Raw genomic sequence first — 23,909 nt, 5'->3', positions numbered from 1 at the left:
GAGAGCGATCTGAAGCTTGCACTCTGCTGTTCTTCTCTATTTGAGTCAAAATGAAGCTGCTGCCTCTCCTGTACCCACCGCCTGCTGCTTGGGCTGCATGAGCCTTAAGGAGGAACACAAAAGCTGGACTGCCTGGAGGTGGGAGCACCTTCCAGACTTGATTCAGATTAAGAAATAAATGATGACTTGGAAACAAAACATGGGGCTTATCATGACAGGAGTGAAAAGGTATAAAGACCTAAACTGTGTATTTGTAGGAGAACATAATGGTCCTTGTCATCGACGTGATGTTGAAAGGAATGACTTCCATCTAGAGGATGCAGGAAAAACAGGAGATAAATTTCAGTAGCAGTAACAGCTTAATGGCAAAAGATTGAAAAAGAGGAGGAATATGGAAATTAGACAGCGATGATGTTCTAAGAATTTAAATGTGGCATTTGGCAGCAGCAGCATTGTTCATGTAAAAACAAACAAGGCTAATCAACAACAAATGTATTATCCTTTAAAAATAGACTTTATTTAATAACAATAAATATAAAGAAATATTAATGTTCAGAAACTAATAGCAAACATTCTTAGAAAAAATACAAAAAATACATTCTTACATTTTGAATTTTTTCAACATACAAAGAATTTAAAACAGTGGCGATGGTCTGCAATTTGTGGTGCTCACGTCTTACTTTAAGGCAATGAAATGTTCACTGACACGGATTCATCTGTACAAGGTAAGAATCTGGCCTACATACAAAGTGTAAAAAGAGCAAAATTGATTCATAGGTTAACAGTAATGTTAATTTTCCCTTCAAACAGATCTTTAAACATTATTAAAGTGACCCAGTCTTGAAAAAAAAGTTACAAATAGTATTATGTTGGCAGCTGCCCCCACCCCCTGAAGCACTTCATTCCTATGCCTCGGCAGAGCTCGCTGTGTATGGGCAGTGCACGTTTCAGCAGATGGAGGTAGAGGCTACCTACGTTGCATAGCTTTAGAGGTTTGGGCACTCTGTGCTGGGAGTAACACTGCACATGGCAAAACAAAGTGAATTCCTGATATAATGCTTTCTGAAAGTGAATGTTATGGCTATGTTAGCAAGTAGCATGGCACTTGGGAAGCAAAACCCAGATGCTGACATCAGTTGAAGCTGATGCCCACCTAGTACTCTGGGCTCTCTTCAGGCTAGCTCTGGTTTTAGAGCTGTGAACTAAAATGCCTGCCAGAGACTGTGATATGCATATCTAAGACCTGTCTTCTGGATTGGTTTAAGACAAAAGGAATCCAGTTCGTGAGCTCCAAGACCAGATGTGAACCACCACTCAGAAAGTGGGGGCAAGTGGAAGACGAGTTTCAAAGCATACTCCTGAGCTGAACAAAATGGTAATGTAGAAACCCACCCAAGGCTCCCCAGGTCACGGCACTGAGCCTGCTGGAGTGAAAGAAGTGTTTGGACTATGCTGTCAGAAATATGGTCTGATTTTTGATTGTGGCCAGGAGTTGGATTTGATGATCCTTGAGGGTCTCTTCCAGCCCAGGGTATTCCATGATTCTATGATTCTAGGTGGTTACAATTTTATTACAAGAGGAGCCCAAGTGATAGGTACACATACTTTGCTGGTGTAGCATGCTTTTTTTTTTTTTTTTTTTTTTAATAATCATTATTTTAAAGGCTGGAATATAAACTCTCAGTGATGTTGAGGACCAACTCCTCCTTCAGGAAATGCGTGATGTAAGAAGCCGCAATTGAGAGAGGCCACAAGGACAGGAAAAGGACCAGAAAACCAGGCACTCCTGAAAATCAGTCTTAAACTCTGCCACTGTTCAGTGTGACCCCAGGCAAGGCACTTAAATTCTTTTGTCTCCCTGTCTCTTTAGCTGTCAAAGCAGGCAATCAAAGTTTCCTTAAGATCAAACAATTATCTGAAATGGCCCATTTCATGACATTTTATTTTTATTTTTTTCCCATTATCACGTGATACCTCCTTGTTTGCCCTTGTCCTCCAACACTGCACCTGAGAGGGTGTTTAAGGCACTTTGAAACTGCGTTCCCCGATGGGGAGATGAAAATGGCATCTCTCAGCTGAACACTACTGTTGACAGGGAAATGCCAGCCCAAAGCCAAAATCAGAAGCGCCAAGCTTGCACAGAGCTGACTGGCCTTTCTAACAAAACTCATATAACACAGGAAAACCCTGAGTACTTCATTATACTGCCCAGTGACAGGACAAGAGGCAAGAGGCACATGCTGAAACACAAGAAATGCAATCTGAACGTAAGAAAAAACTGTTTTACTGTGAGGGTGCCTGAGCCCTGGCACTGGCTGCCCAGAGAGGCTGTGGGGTCTCCTCCTGGGGGATCCTCCAAAGTCACCTGGAAGTGGTCCTGGGCAGCCTGGTCTGGGTGTCCCTGCTTGGGCAGGGGCTGGGGCAGGTGGGCTTCTGAGGGTTCTGGGATTCTGGGAAAAGGTCAAATCAGTATTGGGGTGATACATTTTGATAATAAATTCTGTCTTGTTTAGAAGCTCCTGAGTATATGCCTATCCATCTGCCAAATTTATATTTGATTCCTTGTAAAGGAATCTTGTAAAGGTCTTTAAAGACTTTTTATGATTCTGACTGGAAACAAAAAGAAATGGCAAGAGTAGAATTTCCTGTGAAAAAAAGCACCGGTTCTATCAATGCTCTGGTACACAGTCACTTATAATTATGGTCTGTCTTATTGTTGTATCCTGTGTCATTTTCATCTTCAGGTGATGTATACAACAAGTTTTCTGGGCATTATAGTCAGCAAGCTCCAGTTCTTCAATGCCAGAAATGTGTCCTCTGGAACCTCCGTGTTTCTGCCTTCCATCTTTCAACCTTATCCCAATTTTGAACCAAGCTTTCCTCTCATGTTCCTCTCTCCTATGCAATCATTCTGCATAGTCAAGCTGAGCGAAAGCTTGTGTATCACAACTGCTGAAAGAACTCCCCTCATGTGCTGCCTCTTCTAGTTTAAATGTTGCCATTTCAAAGGATAGGCTTGAGGTACACGGAGTAGTATTTGGAAGTTTTTCTACAAAATTCAAATGTTTGATTCCTTCTGATTATTAACAGGGTAAAATATATCTTATCAGTGCTACTTAGTTTCTGCAAACAAACTTCTTTATATTGAGAAATCCATACAAATAATCTTCCTAAGAATTGTACATATGAATTACATTTAAGAGTATAAAATTACAAACCCAACAGTAATCACCTGGTTTAGGGAGTGCAGACATACTTTTGCCTTTTTAAGAAGATTTTGGTTTTCAGATTTCATAGGAATTGGTCCACTAGAACCATTAAAAGAGAAAGCAAGTTAATAAACTGGAACATCACTGCTGCAGACACAAAGTGGAGCCCTACATACATTCTTACCCTGTAATTCCGTAACTCCCAGGTTATAACTGGAGCCAAAATTGCCAAGCAGATCTGCAGCCTAATTTGAAGACGACTGATAGCTCCAACAAATTCATCCACACTTGTAACATCTTCCTAGTTGTTTAAGGTTTCATAACACGGTTAAGGCATATTAAATTGTTTATTCCCATCTCCAGTTTCAATAGATTCATGGTCTAGTCCAAATTCAATTTATCATGCAGTATTGTACCACAACAGGTCCAGCTGCACATTCTTCCTATGTCGAAATCTATCAGGGAAAAGAATGGTGCCTCTGGTGTGGGAGAAATGCAAAATACAGCCCTCAGCAAATATTGATTTAGTACGTGAAAAGAATTTTAACACTCATTACTGTTACAGGTGGGAGACCTTCAAGGCTGTGTTCATTCAGAACAGAACAGCCAAGTGAGCTAATGAAAGTACATTGACCAGAGAAAGATAAAATGTCTGAGTTTTCCTCTCGCTCTGAGTGCTGTAAAGTCAGTTTGTATGCATTGATTGCAAAGGCAGTTCTCCTGTTTACACAGAGATTGATGAACAGGATGGGCTTACAGTCCTGCTGCTCCTTGTGATCCAAGCCCATGATTAATTGAAATATCTTGTTATCCATTTAAATCTCAGTATGTACATCTAATTCAGTGTAGCACACACCAGTGCTTAGTACGTCAACTGCAACAGCTTAACAACATGATTTTGTGTTGTCTTTTCCTTCTCTTGCCTTCATGTTTTGGCTTTTCCATTTCATTTTATAGTTGGGGTTTGCATTGTCAAGTAATCAAAACTCCTTCAGAGGATGTGGTGGTGTTCTTACAACAAATTATTCTTGTTCATAAGGTTTTATCCAAGTTGAACAACAGATTTAATAGCCTACACCTAAATAAAGTGGAAAGCACTGTATGTATTTGAGAATTAATCTGCATTGTCTTAAGATGATAAATATTTTTTTACCTTCACATGTTAAAAAATACACCTTACTAAAGCTGTTTTAAAAAATTGCTAGCTGTAAACCAAGTCTCAATAGTTGCCTTTGCCAAAGGGAAACAGATAAGGAGCAGGTGACAGTTGCAAGAAACAACGTTTAGTAAAGGGAATTAATCCAAAGTGTTTGATTAACTATTGGTAATATCTGGACAGGTGTTAGCTGGCTAAATACTGTTACTCCATATAAAAAAGTACTTATTCAGAGTTAGGTCGGAAAGTGCTGTCTACTCCTTTGATAATTTTGTCAGCAATTTTCCCCATGTTTTTTTTCACAACTTTGAGATCGTTCTCATGCAAGAGTTTCTGTGTTAGGTATTTCTCTCGCTTGACCTTGCTCTTGGTCTTCTGTGATACATCCGGGATTATGTATGAAATAATAAACTTCACAAAGTATATGACATGCTAGGGAAGGTGAAGATGAAAAAAAAAAGTCAGTTGGGTCAAACAGGATATTATTATTATTATTATTATTATTATTATTATTGAAATGTCCCAATATCTCTTACAGATTTGAACAGGCTTTGTACCAGTATCTGCCACAGTGGAACAGTATCTTAAAAGATTAATTGTCCAATGAAGAATTTCTGATTTCCTAATCCTGATGTTACTAATGACTTCTCTGCTTGCTTTCAGGGAACTCTGGTGCCCAGTCCCTCCCCTTGCCTCCCCTGACTGTGAAAATATTGGTTACAGATTCTTCTGAAATTGTTTCAGGTTTGTCCAAATGCCTCTGGGGCTATCGTCATTCCTCTGCTATGGGATCTCTGCTCTAGCAAGTTGAATGTTTCTGGTGACTTCAGTAGTCCCTGGATCAGGCCTTAAGTACATTTTATAATGAAAGAATACCTGGTATTCCTCTCCCTTGATCTTGAACGGACTTCTCTCTTTCCTAAGCCCAGAGAGTTGCTGCACAGAGGGGAGTGATTGCTTTTTTACTGAAGGGGCTCATCTAAAAACTCACCTCTCACGTGACTGTCTTTACACAGGTTAGTGTGTGTTAGTGCACGTGTACTATGGGCGAGTATTCATGAGGCTGTGCACAGACCTCCTCTATGAACATGTAAAACTATTTTGGTGCAACTGTCCCTTCTATTTCTGATACTAGAAATCACTTTACAGTTCTTGAGAAAAGAAACTGCGGACACGTGGTACAATCCTCAGCAGATGTCATGACTTCAGAGACTTCTTTTTCTAATGGTGCTACACCTGATTTACATCTCCAAAGCTCTTGCCCATGCCAGCACATGTTGCACACCAAAAGCTCTGGTAGCTGTGCCGGGACAGAATGACTTTGAAGGATTTTCTGCATGGAGGGAAGATGATGCTCACAATAACTGATGCTCAAAACCCCACACGCTTACCTCCATGACAATGATGAAAGCCAGCTTGGCTGCGATGACGTGCCAGTAGTATATGTTATGCTCATACTGATGCTGGTGACCAGGAGGGTAGCGGAAATCACGGTATCTGAAGGCAATGAAGGAAAGTCAAGGACTAGTCTCGGGAATCTCTGCAGTAAGGCACTGTGGCCAGAGGATGGAGCAAGACATGTCCCTGCTTAGTGCATCCCGGAACAGTCTGCTGAATGGAGCTACAGCAATGGGTAAACTTTGTGTCTGCAGAATAAGCTATTTGGCTGAAATGTCCTTTTTTTTTTTTTTTTTTTTTTAATTTTTTGCCACTGTATTGAGAATTTCTTAAATTGCTTTTAAAGCCTTTTTTTTTGAGACTGTTTCAGTTATGAGGAAAACAAAAATGAAAGAAGTATTTTCTGAGTTTCTGAGTAGGACAGACATATAGGCGAATAATTCCACTCAGTTCTGCCATTCAAAGTATGCTGACTTTCACTGTGTTTTAACATTTCTTCCTGGATATTTTAAACTGAGTTATATTAGTTAGATATTGAAAAAAAAAAGATATTTACCCTTGTCATTTGAAAAGAAAAAAAGGTTATTTGACACTTGCCTGCATGTCGTTTGGTTCCCAAACCAAGGGGAAGATGGCTTGCTTGCATTCCTGAAGTCTGATATATTGAAGACAGAGAGTGTGTTGTTTATATACCCTTTCATAGTGTGACTGCTGTGACTCCCATAAGGAGGGACTGAGAAGGACCAGTAATAAACCAGACGAGGAATCATGTCAGATGTGAAAGCAATTATCATGGCCTGCATTGCAGAAAGAGGAGACAAAAAAGCAGAGTGACATATAAGTAATAAGCCATAATATATGGCAAAACCCAAATACGCTTTGCCATATACTGAGTATCTAAAAATTTACATTACAAGATAAAAAAAAAAAAAAAAGAAAATATGTGCATTTCCAGTCAGTGGTTCCCTCTGTAAGGGAGCATGTAGACACTCACAGGCATAAAACAATCTCCTTCTGCAGTGTGCACTCTGTATAGTTTTTAAATTACGCTGGCTCTGCTGGATGCCTCAGAAAAGTTGTACTGTGATACATGTTTATCCTCATCAGCATGCGGGGGAGGTCAGCAACCAAACTCACCTTACACTGCTCTAAGGTAACCTCCAGCAAAAGTGCTTGCTGCCAGAGCTGCTTGTGAGATGCTTCAAGAAATCCTGCCTGGTGAAACTTATGTAAACCGCAGCGGAGTCCTTCAGCACTACAAAATTAAATTTCCCCAGAAAGCCTGAGGACTGACTAAAAGAATGAACTCAATTGCGTATATAGCTGATCCATCTCTGACCCTAGAAACATCCCGCACTTTTCGAGGTGACAGCCAGTCCAAATTTGTCTTGGCAGTTGTTGCCTCATAAGTTTCAGTGTCAGTACATGTGGAAACTGCTCTCGGTGCCAAGATCATTTTTTTAGTAGCAGCTGCACAGTGCTGTTTTACATATGACGTGACCATTTGTTTTTATCTTGCTCCCAAGAGAGTCCGTGTCCTACTCAGTCTCCTAGGCACAAAATGGTTAGGAAATGGGATCTGTGGGTTTGTTGTGGGAAGTCTTTTCTAAACTCACGAAGTTCCCAAAACATCCTATTCTGGAGGGCAGGTTAACTATCTTTAATCCAACATCCTCCTCCGCTATTGCAAGTTGAAAAGGCTTCCCTGTGAGGAAGACTTTCCACTGGCAAGACCAGCAGCTGAGCATGAGGCTGCCCAGCCAAGTCAGCATGAGAGGTGCCTGCTGTGCCCAGCGCTGAGAGCTAGTGATGTTTGCATGCTGTGGCTGGGGGAACAGTCTTCAGTCCTACGGCAGGGGCAAAAATACCTGACAATGGGAATGGCGAGAATCAGTGCGGGGTGGGGAGAGGGTAAAGGGTGAAAATACCTGCAGACAGCTCTCCCACCATTCCTCAGAGAGTGTTCTGGTGGCAGTGCTAGCCAGAGCTGCTGCCACCCCTCCTGCCTCTGCCCCTAGCAGGTCGCTCACACCCCATGTTTGGGCTGCTGTGAAGTGTGGCTCAGGCTGGCTGGGGATCCTGGCTGGATCCATCCCCCAATCTGCTTCACCATGAGTTTGTGCCAGCACCAGGAGACAGCAGCAAGGGGAAAAGAAGAGGTAGGGCAAGGAGTTGGACAGGGTGTGGGACCTGCCTCACCTCCCACAGCCCCACAGCCAAATGCTCAGGGCTGTCCTACTGCCTTACCTTGCCAGCTGGCCTACTGTGAGGCACCTGCCAAGCAAAACTGCAGTTAAGGCAAAAGTTGCGGAAACAAGGCTTAAGCATGAGACTGTGGTCCAAAATCTCCCTTTTCATCTCTAGAATATTGTTGTAATTTAGTTCAGTTGAGAGAAAGTTAATTTGGCTGATGAGGAAGAAAAGAGTTTAATTTCTCAAGGATCAGTACTTTAAAAAGATTTTTTGTACCGTGTTCTAACTTGAATCAAATGTAGGTGGCATACACTTTTAAAAACTGTTTTTAAGCAATACATGGCAGCGTGCAATGAAGTGAAAATTATGTGTTGTTTATATTTACATGCAGTGTAGGTGGTTTTGGCTGACAAGAAATATATATTACTGTGTCTTGCAGTTTCAGGAAGAAGACCTCACACCTAAATTACATTGTTTTTAGCTGTATAAGCACAGAAAGTTTTAGTTAAATATAATTTCTTATTGTTCATTATCCTGTAAGATTTACATCCAGTCATACCATAAAAGAACTAAAAGCGACTGAACAATAAGGCAAAACCCATCCTTTTCTGTTTGTACTGAATGGGTTTGATGCTGCTTCTATGTATCATTCAACAAGATTCCGGAACACAGTATTTATATAACTTAATGTTTGTTCTTACTGATTTTTTTTTTCAAGGCCCCAGGTCTCTCATCACCATAAATCTGAGCCCTGTCTCATTCTCCTCCCTCTCCCAGAATGATCTCCAGATGTGTTGCAGAGTGCTACATGGACAGAAATACGAAAGCTAATCCTACGGCATCCTCTGAAAGGAAAAGCTTTTTTCCTCCTGAATTATGGGCTGCATTGTAGAGCATTGTACTGGAGAACTACAAACAAATAGCACATTCTCTACTTCCCAAGCTATATCATGCACAGTTTTCCATTTATACCATAGCTAATTAAAATCAGTCTACAAATCAAGAACAGATGCTTTGATATCATGCAATAGCAAGTCCAGTGCCTGAGTGGCAAGTCTCAAAACAGACAGTTTTGTGCAAAACTTTCTTGCAGGCTACTCACAGGTGTTACAAAGGCAATGCGTGAAGGAGACGATGATACAATACCCAAGTCTAATAATCTGTAACAGTCACATAGAAAAGAAACAGTACTAAGAAAAAATGGGGATGGCAAAGAGATGGCACAGGCAAGACTGATGGCCTACACTACATCCCGGATGTCAAACAAGAAAAAAACATACTTAAAGGAAGAAAACTGCTTCTAGTATTTGGCTGTATAGCCCACACTTCGCTCGAAAGAAATACTGATCTCTTTGAGCTCCTTACAGTGCCTGTAACAGGGACTTCTGAGCATGCCACCTCTGGATGCTACCAACCTGCCTGATGTCAGTGGCCAAGGCACTATACTCCTACTAAGATTAACTGCATCTGACACATGAGATCTCCAAACAGGGTTACGAAAAGAAGCATGCATACTGTTAGCTGCCACATACACGTTGGGATTGAGTGCCAGGCAAGGAGGACAGAGAGCAAAACCGAACTGTAAATGCACTTCTGCTCATCGAGGACTTTGAGTTTTCAGATATGTCTCTTGAGGGGTGTAGCACATAAGGGGGAATTTGGAGTGAAAAAGTTGTAAAGCTCCAATTAGGCTCAGACGGGCTGTGAATGGGTAGTGACAGACACCTAGAACTATTGTCGGGCCACTTTTCTGCAGAAGCTGCAGCAGGGGCATGTGTACGTTCCTAACAGAAGCCTACACACGTGAGCCACTATGAGGTCACCAAGGCAACTTTAACTCTACCCTGAATATCATAAGGACTATGACTAAGGTACACATTACAATATTTTAGAATAATTTTAAGTTGTATACCCAACTTTTTATTTCATAGTGGTATTACAAGCCCCAGGTGGATTGATGCGGAAAAGACAGTTGGCTTATCCAATAGCATAGCATAGTTGTTTTTCTTCTAGGGCACCAGAGACTTCTTTCGTCTTTTATTTTACAAGTTTTGTAGCAGCATAGTTCAAAAGAGGACATTAATGCACCAGTAATTTTGCCTCTACATTGCTACAACTATGCTTCTGGGAATTTACACAATCTCCCTAATTTGCCAGGAAAGCTGTCATTTACATTTTTTTTTTTCACACAAGCACTAACACAAAAGAGCCCCAAAGTATCTCTGGTATAACCTGACATTTCTATCAATCTGAACATGTGTCACCAAAGTTGCACCGTTTTTATTTTAGATTTTAACATCAAATTTACTGGTTGGCCTTGGGTATTTCACATGCCTACACAACAGCTGGATTCATGTTTGATTTGCCTCAGTAGATCTGTGTGAAACCAATGGAGCATATACTCTGGTTTGTTGTCGGTCTCCCAGATTCTCTTGTAAATTTTCCATCCTCATGTAAATCCTCCATTTTCCCTTCCTTTCTTTTTTACTTCCAATACTTCTCCATGTTTATTTCTCTGCTTCTATGTTGTTCTGAGTCTCCACTCTACATCCTATTTATGTTTACAATACCTACTAAATTTCTGTAGTGTGAGATAAAATTCTAGAAAGGAATTATAGCCATTTTGGGAAGTCTTCAAATACTGAATACCTGCTCTTTTACGTGAAATGAATCACCTAACTATCTATGGTAGAGTGTTCATTTCCATCTCCTTCCTCTTACCCAAATTCCACCATCCTCAAAACAGGCAGAGATGCCTGTGGCAGCTTAGGCAGAGGCGAACTCCATCTTCAGACTCTACTGGTTTCTCCAGAAACTCCTAGTGAGCGCAATAAGGTGCTGTTATTGCAAGGAGAAGGTCCTGGGGGAAGTGGCCATCTCTAGGTGTGTCAGAATGAATCCCTAATCTCAGTGGCAAGAGTAGAAAATGGTGGCCTTGTTGGAAAAGGCTGCTAACTACAGACAATTACTGGCAGAGGAAAAGAGTGGCCACTGCTCTTTTGAGGGTAACAGCGGAAATTTAGAAACACAGTACATATTAGCTACTCCTTAATAATAAATAATTCAACAACTCCGAGTGGAAAAATCCAATGGGTTATTTGGATTGTTTTCTTCCCATAATGCAGCCTCCTGTAGAAGATCTTTGTGAATTAGCAATGTGGGAACTTTAAAATGTCTGAATTTCATTGTTAATAGCATATTCATGAAGAAATAAAGTTTTCTAAATATTTTAAAGAAATCCTTATCTAAATTAATTTTAACTGCAAATAAAAAATGGATTCATTTGCAAATTCTCAGAAAATTCATTCCCATCTCAAAAAGTAAGTGCTGCAATTTTGAGCATACATCATATTATTAAATACATCAAGAAGAAGCTGAATTGCTGCTTTCTGTGCAAAATTTCTCAAAGCCAGACTCAACTACAAAGGCATGACCATAAGAATTGTAATAGTTGGAAACAACAATCAGTCATAACTTAGCTAAACTCCAACATTTTGTTTTTCAAAATTAATACATTTAGTTGTAGACTCTCCAAAAGTACCTATTATGTGCTATAATTTTAGGAAAGATGTGCATCTTCATATGTAATATTTTTTTAAGAATGTTTTAGCTACTCTAAATATTTCTCTTATTTAGGCCTAATATTTTATACAGTAGCTATATTTCCAAAACATCCGAAAAATAACTAAAAGCCTAATTCACAGGAGCTAAACTCTGAAGCTTGTAATTCATTTGGGATCATTTATGTGCTTCACCTGTAGCCAGTTTGGCATGACACACATGGATACACGTGGCATTCCCACATCTGGATGTAACACTTGCAGTGAAGGCATTTTACCTTTGGTAACTGCTGGCACCGTACTTACGTTGGTCACCACGGCCAGAATGGCTATGCCTTGCATGATGGGCTGCCATGCGCCGATGTCTTGTGCCTTCTGTGGCACCATGCGTCTGAACTGGGTCGTCAGCTTCCACGCATCCAGCCGGATTTCCAGCATGTTGTTAAAAAGAGCCAGAAGAGGAGCCAGGGGAAATGATGCCACAAACAGGGTGACAAAGCCAAACTGTATGACTGTCAAAGGGAGAGGTCACAAACACGGATGCTTTCATTTACAGGAGATAAACATATATGAGCATATATACTTCATTTACTCAAACTGTGAGAAAGAGTAGCAGAGTTCCTAGCGAATCTTATGTTCAGCCAACGTGTGCATGAGAATATAGGAGCACAACAGTACTGGAAAACCTGCTAGGTGGAGAGGACAGGAAAATGTTAAAACTCACAACACATCAAGAGGAACTATCAGGGGAATTTAAACAGCCATTACTTTCCCATGTCTTCATCGTGTAGACTTGGAAATCGAATGACTAGGTGTCTCAGTGCTGTGTTGCACAGCCTGTGCTAACAAATGATGTTATGGGTGTCTGGGTGCTGTGACAAGTGTGCTGCAATTCTGTTGCAGGACAGATGGTGGCAAACAAACCGGAGTACTGCCAGCAACCAAGAAACCGGCAACATGTAAGTGACTGAAAACCCAGCAGGCCGATAAAGGAATCTGCTGCTATGTTGTTAGAATGCAGCAGTGTTCTGGCTTCTGGACATGCTTCTTGGAGAATGGGGCAAAGGAGCAGCAGTACACCTCTTTATACAATCACTTGCTCTGTTTCTTAGCTATAAGTTGAATTGAGCCATAGCTGCTTAAGAAAAACTTGCAAACTACAATGACAAATCAAAACTTGCTCTCTAAAAACTTCATATCTTCTGTGTCTTTAAATGTATTAAGCATTGCTTGTATGAAAATTTTCTTCAGAGCATATTTGTATCCAGCACAGATAAGAAAATTGGAACTAAGTGAGTACTTACCCATTTCGAGATACTCATAAAACAATCCAAGTTTTCCAATGGGCTGCAGGTGGTAGTCGTGTTCCCAGCGTGGAACAATCTTTTCTGATCTAGCATCTGCACAGTATCTTCCAATTAGATTCTTAACCCAACTGTCAGTCAGGGGAAAAAAGACCACTAAAATTGGTAAAATAGCCTACAAAGTTCAGTAAATGCAAAAAAAGAGAAAAAAGGAAAAAAAGGATTTTGTGCTGTTATAGCTTTGAACAGTGATTTTCAGTTATTCTTTCTTGAATTACTGAAAACTTCCTTCAAACATGAGTATAATTTTCTGTTGTCTTATCCTGAATGTAGTTATATGTAACCACAATGTAAAAGGGTAACAAATCAGAATTGTAGTGGTTTATACTTATGTTGTACAAGTGAATGACCACATAAAATTCAGGGTAGCAGAAAATGAAGTTAAATGTAGACCTCTAGTTAGACGTGATCCACCTCACTGTCTGTTCATCCCATACATCAACAGTTTGTCTGTGAGGATCTTACAGGTGACAGTGTCAAAGGCTACTCCCGATGACTTTCTTGTGCCTGGATTAGCTGCTCTGTCACTTTCTCTGGGATTGATATTTGTGTCTGAAAGGCTTACATGCAAATTTAAGAAAACTGGTGAACTGGATGTAGGCATTTTCAGTAGTCAATAGACTACAATCAAAAAAATATAAGCATATACAGAGCATTTGTGTATGGAGGAACCATAACTCAGCAAAGCGCCCTAGTCTCAACCCTACACAGTATTTATGATATGCTTTGAAGTCCCTTTGCTGTGCAGCAAAAGGGCTTGGAAGAACTGCAACCAGAGGGAATATGATGTTGTGGTCTGGTGTTTATGGCATTCAGGAGGGCATAAGCAAACTGGGATTTCCCTACTCCAAATGATATAAATAATCACTGATCAGCATAAAATAAACAGCAAGTCCTGGGAGCTGGAACAGAGCCCTGGATAGTATCTTCATCTAGAGAAGATCTTTGCATCTTTGCTTCTTGTTTACATTAAACATGACCTTCCAAAGATCTGCAACTCTAAAAGAGAATATTTATGGACTATGAAATTCAAACCTAACCATAAAACTAAATGAGTTAAATTAGTAAAGTATGCATAATTTTTAAATGTATAACCAGTCATTCCATTCAATATTAAGCAACCGTACTTAGTTCAATATTTTCAGCACTTCTGTTGCCTCATTTTTAAGTATCCAGCCTGAAACACATTAAATCTGATCTGCAGAGGAGGGAAGCACTTCTGATTAGAACTAAAATCAGTCAAAATGACAGAGACAGGAGCCCAAAACTACCAGAGCGAAAATATCCAAACTGTCTAAAAAGGCCCCAAAAGACTAGTCTTGTTCTTTCAGAATACAATATGCTCACTTCAAATTTAATGGCCAAATGCCCAAGCACATCAAGTAAAAGCAGCATCTTTCAAATATGAAAGAGCAGATTCCTTAATAGTTTGAACTTACGGAAGAAGCACTTCTTGAATGTTGTTCCAGATTGCTTTACCTCCTACTATGATGGCAAGCTGAGTTGTGAGTTCAAGGAGACATCCACCTGGATCACACTAAAGGTTGGGAGAGACATGAAAAAAAAAAGAAGTTGGGAAACTTTTCAGGCATACATGAAGCATTTAAAATAATGAATTCCTGGTTTATTGTGATAACATTTCTTTAAGCTATACAGGAAGACTATTTAGGCAAACCTTTCCAGCAAGAGCCAATTCCAGGCCAAATATGATCACATGTGATAGGTTGACAGGACACTACTAAAAGCATGAAATACCAGGTGAAGCCATGCAGCTTTGTACTGCACTGTCATCAGGTGAGGATCAGAACAGGAGTGCATCTACTGATGTTCCTGCATGTACTCCTGTTCCCCTGTGTGCTGATTTACAGATAGTTGGACCAGAGGAAAATGAGCTTCTCTGGGTACAAATAATACGTTTCTAAGCCCAGCTGGTCTTGCATCATTTTCATTTATACTAAGGAGGCAAGTGGCTTGGGAGGCAGTCACTTTTTGAACCCTCATGTTAAATACATACTACCACATTATACAACCCAAAGTGCAGAAGAATACCTGGACTAATGGCTCTTGTTTTTAAAAGCAAGCACTAGGATATATTCTTACCTCTTCATTGCGATACTTTCCTAGCCAATAGACAGGATTTCCAGGGTGACCTACGAATTTACCCTTAAAGAAGGCTATGTAGAAGCACGAAGAATAGTAGTTGACAAACTGGAACAAGAACATCTTTGTGGTCAGACTGTTTTCATAATCGGTCTGTGTCCTTGGAAGCTCTGCAATTAAAAAAACCAAATAATTAAAAAAAAAAAAAAAGGCCAACCTACAAGTTACCTACAAGCTGCTTTGGAGCCTCAGCTGGAAAAGTATGTGTGTGCCTTGTATTCCTTAATATAACTGAGAGCATTATGAATTAGATTGTATATAATCCCTATGTATACCGTACCTATTATGCTAATTCTAAAACTATATGGGTTGTAAAAAGGAAAGAATTTGTTCTCTGATGATAAAGAAAAAGAGCAAGCGAAAATACTAATAACTCAGGAAAAGACTCTTCCAAATCCAGCACACTTGGGAGAGATGCAAGTGTAACACTTTGAACTGATGAAACAGTATTAAATGAAACTATATTAAAACACCACACTTCTTCACACATCTGAAGTAAATAGCTACTTTAATGCTGATGGCCTGGATATAAAGAATAATAATATTTGTTACTGTTTATCTATTTAATAACAAGGGAATACTATCTAGCTTTGGAACAGTGACCCTATTTCATTTATTTACAAGAAAATAGCTATTCTCCTCATAAACAAAAGCTAATGTAATCGAATGTGTTATGCGTTACTGATCTGTTTTCATAAAGCTTGGTTATTATAGTAATTTTCTTTGCTTTGTCTGTTTTACAAGCATCTTTCATCTTCCATGCTGGCTATACAAGGAGTTTTCAGGCAAAGAGCAGAATATCATATTCCTTTGATACTGAGAAAAATCTGTATTTGAAAAATTCTGCATGGCATTGTATAATTTGGTGGGAAAATTCTGAAATACATGGTAGAGGTATTCATTCACTGGCATTCTTCCTTTAGATATAAATGTTCTTTTTGCTTGTTATTTAAGCCACAATTTCAATCTGAGGCATAGAAGAGACATACCGAAGTCAGTAATCAGGATTGCTACTTTTTCATAGATGATGTTGAGAACCATAATGACTACAAAGCTGATGAGTGAAGCAGTTACTGAGGTGGCTGTCTGTGGAGTCAGGTACTTGCGGATCGCTTGTGTGCCATTAATGTGCCGTGACAACGTGGCAGAAAACACCAGGAAAACGGAGAGCCTGTAGACAATGATTCCAATAACTGAAGCAATAATCAAAAGAATCTGCCAAGAGAATGTAAGAAATATGTTAATGTTGAACCACTGGCTTTGGGGAAAAGTTAGTTTGAAATGCATTTTACAATAGGCAAAAGAAAGTGATTGTGTGCCTTTTATTCCATCACACAAGATGAGTGCAAGAGGAGTCTCAAATAAAATAGAAGGCAATAAATCTAGAATCCATAAAAGAAGCATTTTTCATGTATCACAGTCAATCTGCAGTAACAAAAAGAGATGGTCTGTTTTATGACTAATAACAAGCCTTGTTACCATGCGAGCTAAGATAATGAGATGCATAATCAAATCTAATGCCTCGAGGCATGCGATGGCTCCAGGAGTTAGGAAGAAATCTCCCTTTCTTGACACCAGGCAATTGTCAGGACGGCAAATGTGCTAGCAGGTCTGCCCTGACCATGGAGGGGGCTGTAGATGCTCTTACACCTGATAATATTGCAGACTACAGACCCGTTGAAGAAACAGACACATTTTAAGCCAAGTGATGTGATATGCAAGAGTTATAATCCAGGCACCCCACATTACTTGCCATCTCTTCTCTTTCTGCTTCTCTTTCTTGCTAGTTCTCTGGCCGTCATTCAGATTAAGATCCTAGGAGCCGGGAATCTTTTACTTACTATCCTTGCTGCAAAATGCCGTAAATTTGCCTACTTCCACACTCCCAGCACATAATAAGAGAGTACAGTAACACAATGACAAAACTAGATCAAATCTCTTCCTTTCAGTCTGAAGTCCTGAAGTTTATTTAAACCCAACAGCAAGCCAGTCTTCTCTTTGTGTTTCAGCTGTGTTAACTGAGGCTCCCCCAGGCTGCCAGCCACCACTGCCTTGGTGCTGCCCTGTCTCGTGTTATCTAGGACGAGTTCTTTCCCAGCTGCTGCTTGTGCTACAGGCGAGGAGAACATGCGGCATGCTAAAACACTGAGCTTTTCAAGGCAACAACTTCTCTGGACATGCTCACCATGTTATCTATTGTTTCATGGGTGACTGGATTTCTTTCAAGTTTTAGTTTTAATTAAAGCAGCAGCTCTGGAAGATTAAAGAGCTCCCAGCTTTGCTTTTCTAAGTGAAACAAAAAACCTGAAAGAGGTTCAGTGCTGTGAGACACAATACTGAACCAAACGGCTGGAGCAAGTAGGACGGACACCGGCAGGGAGGACAGCATATAAAAAAAAAACCCTTGCCACTACTTCCCCCACAAAAGTAAAGACATTTATCTTAAAGTAATGAGGGAAAAAACAATGGACCACATTCACAAGCTACAGCTGTGCGATATTTTGATACATAATTTCTATTGACTGTATGCTAATGGTGACTAAAACTACCTTGTCCATGTGGGTCCATACTTTATGGTCTTGTCTTATGCATCAGATGGAAATCCAACTGATCCTATTCTTTTGATACCTTTTGTTCAGGTTAAGAGAATCCTTTTTTTTTTTTTTTTTTTTAAGACATTTACTGAAGAAGTGAATTCATGAGGTGAAAGAATAAAAGGAGAACTTTACCCAGAAGAAGACTGCACTTGCACAGAAAGTCATACGTATGCACTTCCCACAGGCAGTGTATGGCACATGTTCTTCTTGCTGTAAAAGATTCAGAAACAGATCAAGGATGCACCTGATCTTTCACCCGATCTTTTCTTCGTATCTTCTTTTTTACTCTAATTAGCCCTTTGTGATACTGAGGGTAGAAAAAAAGAAGAGAAAAGAAATCCCTGCCTTTTTTTCCTTTCCTGCTTTGTTATCCATGGAACCCACATTTATTCATGATTTCAAAAGTCTTATCTGATTACAGGTGTCTCTTTTAACTGTCCATTCTAAGATAAAAATGACTTCCACAGAGGCTGTGTGTGCTCAGCTCGTACTGACTTCAGCTATGCCTGGCTGCATAGTCCTTTTGAATGGACCCATCCTTCTTGGCTGGCCATGGTATCCACACCCTTGGCTTTCAAACTTCATGGGCTGAAATTAGCATGCACTAAAATTTTGGTTCTCGATCTTTATATTTCTCAAAGGGAAAATGTCTACTTCAATGTGGTGGTGTGAAAAATCACTGAGTCTCCATAGGATCTCTGAAGAGCAAAACCATTATCTTTTAGCATATTCATCACTCTTCGAACTGTCTGAAAGGAGCTTTCTAGCTAAGACTTTATATATTAAAAGTGGCATAGGTTTATACGCTTTTAAATAGAATCTTTTTTTTTTTTTGTAGTACAAGATATAAAAAGAAGAGCTATATTGGATAGTTTCAACTATGCCAGTTAATTTTGAAACTTTTCAAGTGCCGTCTAATAAACATTAGTGTAATATGGATGGAATGTGAAAGCAATGCAAATGATCTGATAAATACCAGAGTAATATATTGACAGAGAACAATAAAAAGTGAAGCTGAGCTGGAGTGAGCTACAGAAGTTGAAGCTACTCAAAATGTATAATAAATAGAGATTTAAACTAAGATCCTCATAGATATGAATCCTACTTCATTGAATTGAGGATTACCCTTGTCCTCGTGAGTTTGCTGTTATTAATTGTAATTGCATCCACATGCACTTGGCAACAATACCTATTTATACAGGTTTCAAACAGAAATATTTTTGGTTAAAAAAAGAAAGTCTTATCATAGTGTAACATCCTTTGCTCCATTTCACCCTTTTTTCCTATGTATTCTTAGTTAAAGATAGCAAGTGCTCTGTGATCTTGGTCTCTTGCAGCAGCACAGAATCTTTGATTTGGGCATTTAATAAGGTAGACTTAGTCTCCTAAGCTAGGTACAACGCCTACTTCTGTTCATTAATGACACAGGAGCCTCAGTAGCTCCTCCAACAAGCACCTACAAGGTGCCTAGAGTTAGGTACTAATTCTTTTCCACACATCTGGAATTTATAAGCTCACTATTCTCAGGCCAGCTTATCAGCTATCCCTGAATCACCTTATACAGCTCCAGTCCAGATTCATCATTTTCATAGCACACTCTCAAAACATGCCTATTGCAGTAGCTGTGACCGGTTACCAAATTATTCCTTACCTGTGTGATTTCATTCATTACCACATGAGTACATTGTGCTTCATATTCGGGGCGAACTTGTTCTTCTTGCTCTAAATACTCAACCGTGTCCCATTCATACTCCAGTTCAGCCTGCCTTCGCTTCCAAAACTCCAAAAACAAAGTAACTGTCCAGGAGACAAACAAAGAGAGCAATATCATGTGGTTGCTGGACACTGAACCTCTGGGCTATAACATGTGGCTCAGTTTTCCATACAATTTTCCACACAATTTTCCACAGACATGGAGTAAAACCCTTATTGACTGGCGTGATGGTGCCAAGTACCTGTGGGGGAGAAAATAACTGGACCTGCTTCTTTATGGAATTACTGCTTTGGATATCTAGGTACTCTAATAAGAGAAACCTGGGATAAGTGCTGTTGCAAGCACATGCTAAAGAACTTACATACATTTATTTTCTTTCTGCCTAAAGCTAAAATATAAACACTTTGGATTTCATATTACTGACTATTTTTGAAAAAGTTTATCATAGGATACATAAGAAAGCAAGCTGTTTGGATAGATGAAGACAAAATGATGGAGAGTGCTGGATTTCTCAAAAAGAAAACCTCAGTATGCCAAAAATTGCCACAGGTAAAAGCTTGTATTTGTTCAATCTGCAATTTTTGTGTGGACAAATGATCAGCTCACAGAGTATGTGAACCAATGATGCTAGCTCAGGCAAAACTGCTTAAACACAACTTTCTTCCTCTGCTAGCATGAATCTGAGGCAGCTGCAGATCTTTTTGCATGGCATGGAGCTTTGAAACCCTCTGGGCTGGGGCTGGAGTTTCCCTGGACTGTGCTCCTGGGGCTGGAAGCACCAAGGGGATTGGATACACAGATGGGGCTGCAAGCACTAGGGGGATCAGGTACACAGATGCCTAAGTGGTGCTCAAAAGACATCAGTCCAGCCAAACTCATTATCTCAGCCTGAGATGTGATGCAGACAGGTCTGGCATCAGTGGCAATGACAGACCCGGCTGAGAAGGCTGGAGGCTCTGGACATGGGTGTCAGGGCAATGCTCCCCAGAGCAAGGGGATGCTTTACTACTGACAACAGCACATCCTCAGATTTAATGGCTCTGCAGCACTGCCTCAGGAGGAGTGAGCATCCCTTCACCACTTCTCTCATTCCTCCCATTATCTGGGAATAATTAACCCCTAATTTTTTTTTATTGTTGTTTCTTTTTCTATAAGTTTGGCTCCTCATCCTGAATGATGAAACATCAATGGCATGCAGTTACATGTCTGAACATTAAAGGTCAATTCGAAAATCAGGTGTGGTCAATAAATCCCAGACTGAAGCATTTAAAAATCAGTAACCTCCACGGGCTGAGCTGCAAGATGACCTTGCCATCTGCATATAGGCCAAACCTCAGGAAATCCTCCCACCCTGATTACTCAGGAGCCTCTTTCACAAGGATTTCTCTGCTACCTCATGCTTACAAGCACAAAGACTGCTCCAAGCAGTCGTCCAGAGGATCACATCTGCCTCTGCCTGCAGAGCAAGCAGAACTTCTTATAGGAACTTATGAGTGCCAGCTGGGGCCCCAGCCCACTCACAGGAAACTTCGTGCTGCCCTGATTTGCTCCAGCTGTAAATCCAGCTGTTGCTGGGGAGGGCAGGGGTGCAGGGCCCCCACCTGTGGTAACAGCAAAAGGAGGGCTCATAACACAGCAGCAGCTCCCACAGCCCCAGTACAAAAACACCTTCTACTAGCCAAAGTACCCCAGTAGCCAAGTTGCATCTTTCTAAACAGGGAAGGAGCTGCTGCTGTATTTGATGCTTTTTCTTTTATTTTGAATCGCTGTTTTGGAGAACACATGTTTGTGTAACTGATCTCACTCAGGAAGGGTCTCCAGTGATGGCAGCAAGTGAAGTGGAAGCTTCTCCTTGTTCAGGAGCTTTGCCAACCTGCTCGAGCTATCATGGGAGAGCTGTCAGAAGTGCTTATCCAGAGTTTTAATGTACAGGGGGTTAATTCCTGAGGCCAAATTCCCTGATGTTTTATGGTGTTTTAACATCTTTGAAGGGATTATACCAAAAAAAAAATCAACTTCTTAAAAAGTGTATTGGTGTTAATGATGTAATAATGTATCTCAAAATCTAATAGTCTTTTAATTATTTTGGACCAGGAGGTCTACAAATGTATTAGAGCAATGGAAATTACAGCTGGAATTGCACCAGGACCCTGGGTCATTTGGATTCAGTACAATTTTGACCAAATTACTGTAATACAATTCACCTCTTTATACAGTGGATTTAGGATGAGAATACTAATAGACCTTGCAGCCATCACTATAACCAAGCAGCTTAGCTTTGCAATTATTACTCTTGGAGCTATTCAAACACAATTTTTAATTAAAAAGCAAATTACAAATAAATTAACTACTCAGATAACAGAAGAAGATCACAATAGACAGAAGATTACATTCTAGTTTTTTTTTTTTTAATTTAGGTGAAAGTTGATTTTTACATGTATTTTGAAAGAAATCTTCTTGAAGTGATACCTTTCATTTTAAAATTATTTAAAGATGTAGCTATTTTAAAGAATGTTAGGTCATCATAGGAAAATAAAGATATAATGTGTTTTAAAAAGAAAACACACACCTAACATATACACACCTAACATTAACTTACTTTGGCAATTTCTGGATAAGACAGTGCAATAAAAGGCAGTTAACAAAGTTGCTGCTATGAACAAACAAAACCCAGTATATGAAAATAAACCTTGCCTAATCCTTTAAATGCAGTACTAAGTGGTTTCACTCGCAGGAAATATCCTGGTTTCAGATACATTTTCTCAGATAAAAGGTATCTCTAGTGCTTGCAACTACTACATTTTTACAAAATCAGTTTCTTAAATGAAGACAGGAGGAAAATGTCTGGGAAATACAATAAAAGACTATTTTTCAGAGCAGTTTAATAGGCATAGGCAGCTCCAAGTCTCTTTGGAGAAAAACAGCTCCTTTGCCAGATGTACTTAAGCATGTGGCTCTTGCTGGATGAACATCTAATCACTTCTCTCAGACTGTTTTCCAAGTCAAACCAAACAAAACAGACTCAGAAGACCAATATTTAAGTTCTACAATTTGTTGTTTTCTTGTGATGCTAAAAAGAGGTATTGTGAACATATATATCTTCTGCTGAACTACTTACTGGTGAATTGCTGAGTGTTAGAAAATGAAGTAGTTGTAAATTTATCTACATTTTCTTGGCTGATGCTGTAGGCTTGGCCAAAATTAGATGACAAACCACTGTTGTTGAAATTGACTTACCCCATATTCCCATAAATACTGCAAACACCAGGGTTCCAAAGCTATCAAATATACAGAGTTTCTGGAAAAAAAAAAAAAAGAACAGAAAAAAAAAGGCTTGAAATATAGTTGACTAGTATTTTCTTCTACACTGACCCAGAACTGAAGCTGCTTACTGAACAAGTTGATTTTTAGCTTTTGTGTAGTTTAATAAACAATCTTTATTGATAGTGTTTCCTCAATTTCTTTCAATGTACTCTCCAGTAAAGTAAGGAAATTAAATACAAAGCCTGGAATTAAAAGTATAAGCCAAATATACAGCAAGAGGATAGTAAAATAGTGTACTATCAAACTTCCTTCCATCTGTTGCATAGGAAGAGGGAAACAGTGCTTCTGGTTTGGGAGATCAGTACACAGCTATGTATTTTTAATACAGACACAAAAAGGCAATGGACACATCTGCTTTGCATGAGTGAGATGACAACAAATCAAGCTTGTTAGTAAAAACACATTCTGATGAGATACCTCAGTGGTGACAATTTGCCTTTTATTTCCATCGTATCTTTTTCCAATTTTCTTTCTTTTGTCCTTTGAGTGCACTCAAGCAATGCTATTCACTATACCTGGGCAAAATATTTTTAATGAACAGCTGAAAAATTGCCACTTTGGAGTGACAGAATCTATGGAAGGAATGACAAAAGGCTAACACTGGCCTTGTGACACAACTTGATGGGGAAAGAAAGGCAAGTCCCCAGACAGAAATTTAGAGGAAAATCCTGGCCATGTCATGGCTAACAGGACACGACGAAGTCACAACTCCTGTCATGGCTAACATCAGCCTCTCCAGGTATTGATATCCTCCTTGACAACTCAGGTCAAATTCAAGGCACAGCTTCAGCTAACTTCTTTGGGGAGGGAGGAAGGAGTATTTAGAAATGTCAAAACATGCTTTAAACATTTCCTAAGCAAAATAAACTCAGTTACTGAATCAAGACTTTAGTGACTGAATGTTTGTTTTGTTCTGTTTCGCTTTGCAAAAAGGAAAAAAAAAAACTCAAAATGAAGCGACGGTATTCCACTTTCAATTAAAAAATATTTTAGACCCATATCAAATATTTGGGGGCTATGTGACATAAAAAAAGGAACAACTTTTTTTCATTTTAGATCGAAGTGGACCTTTCTTTTTAATTGTTGTTTTAACTTTTTTTCAGTTCAGTTGCTGTATCAAAAGGCACAAATATTTGCACAGCTCTAGTAGTTATGCAGGGGATTAGTGGAGAACAACATTGTTTTAGATGTAGTACTAGGGAAAGTGCAACTAAAGTTCAATAGCATGCCTATA

The 23,909-nt window shown here is 39.6% G+C and overlaps 1 protein-coding gene across 4 annotated transcripts in view; it reads right to left on the bottom strand.

The window, feature by feature from the left end:
* Positions 1–493: 493 nt before the first annotated feature.
* The window catches only part of ANO6 (anoctamin 6), a 75,338-nt gene continuing 51,922 nt past the window's right edge, over positions 494–23,909 (bottom strand). For 3 of the 4 annotated variants that reach the window (XM_035544111.2, XM_035544110.2, XM_035544108.1), the window contains exons 10-20: positions 22,589–22,649; positions 19,289–19,434; positions 17,770–17,847; positions 16,030–16,255; positions 14,981–15,150; positions 14,320–14,417; positions 12,821–12,951; positions 11,823–12,028; positions 6,361–6,560; positions 5,757–5,862; positions 494–4,797 (exon numbers count right to left, since the gene is read on the bottom strand). In XM_035544111.2, coding sequence (XP_035400004.1) covers positions 4,591–4,797; positions 5,757–5,862; positions 6,361–6,560; positions 11,823–12,028; positions 12,821–12,951; positions 14,320–14,417; positions 14,981–15,150; positions 16,030–16,255; positions 17,770–17,847; positions 19,289–19,434; positions 22,589–22,649 — 1,629 coding nt within the window. In that variant the 3' untranslated portion in view covers positions 494–4,590. The remainder of the gene's footprint in view (positions 4,798–5,756; positions 5,863–6,360; positions 6,561–11,822; positions 12,029–12,820; positions 12,952–14,319; positions 14,418–14,980; positions 15,151–16,029; positions 16,256–17,769; positions 17,848–19,288; positions 19,435–22,588; positions 22,650–23,909) is intronic. The other variant, XM_035544109.2, reaches the window with a different exon arrangement.

This window comes from Cygnus atratus, chromosome 1, assembly GCF_013377495.2.
Source record: "Cygnus atratus isolate AKBS03 ecotype Queensland, Australia chromosome 1, CAtr_DNAZoo_HiC_assembly, whole genome shotgun sequence".
In the NCBI taxonomy this organism is placed as follows: Eukaryota; Metazoa; Chordata; class Aves; order Anseriformes; family Anatidae; genus Cygnus; species Cygnus atratus.
The sequence above is the reverse complement of the archived record's forward strand: the minus strand, read 5'-3'. Positions and strand labels throughout refer to the sequence as shown.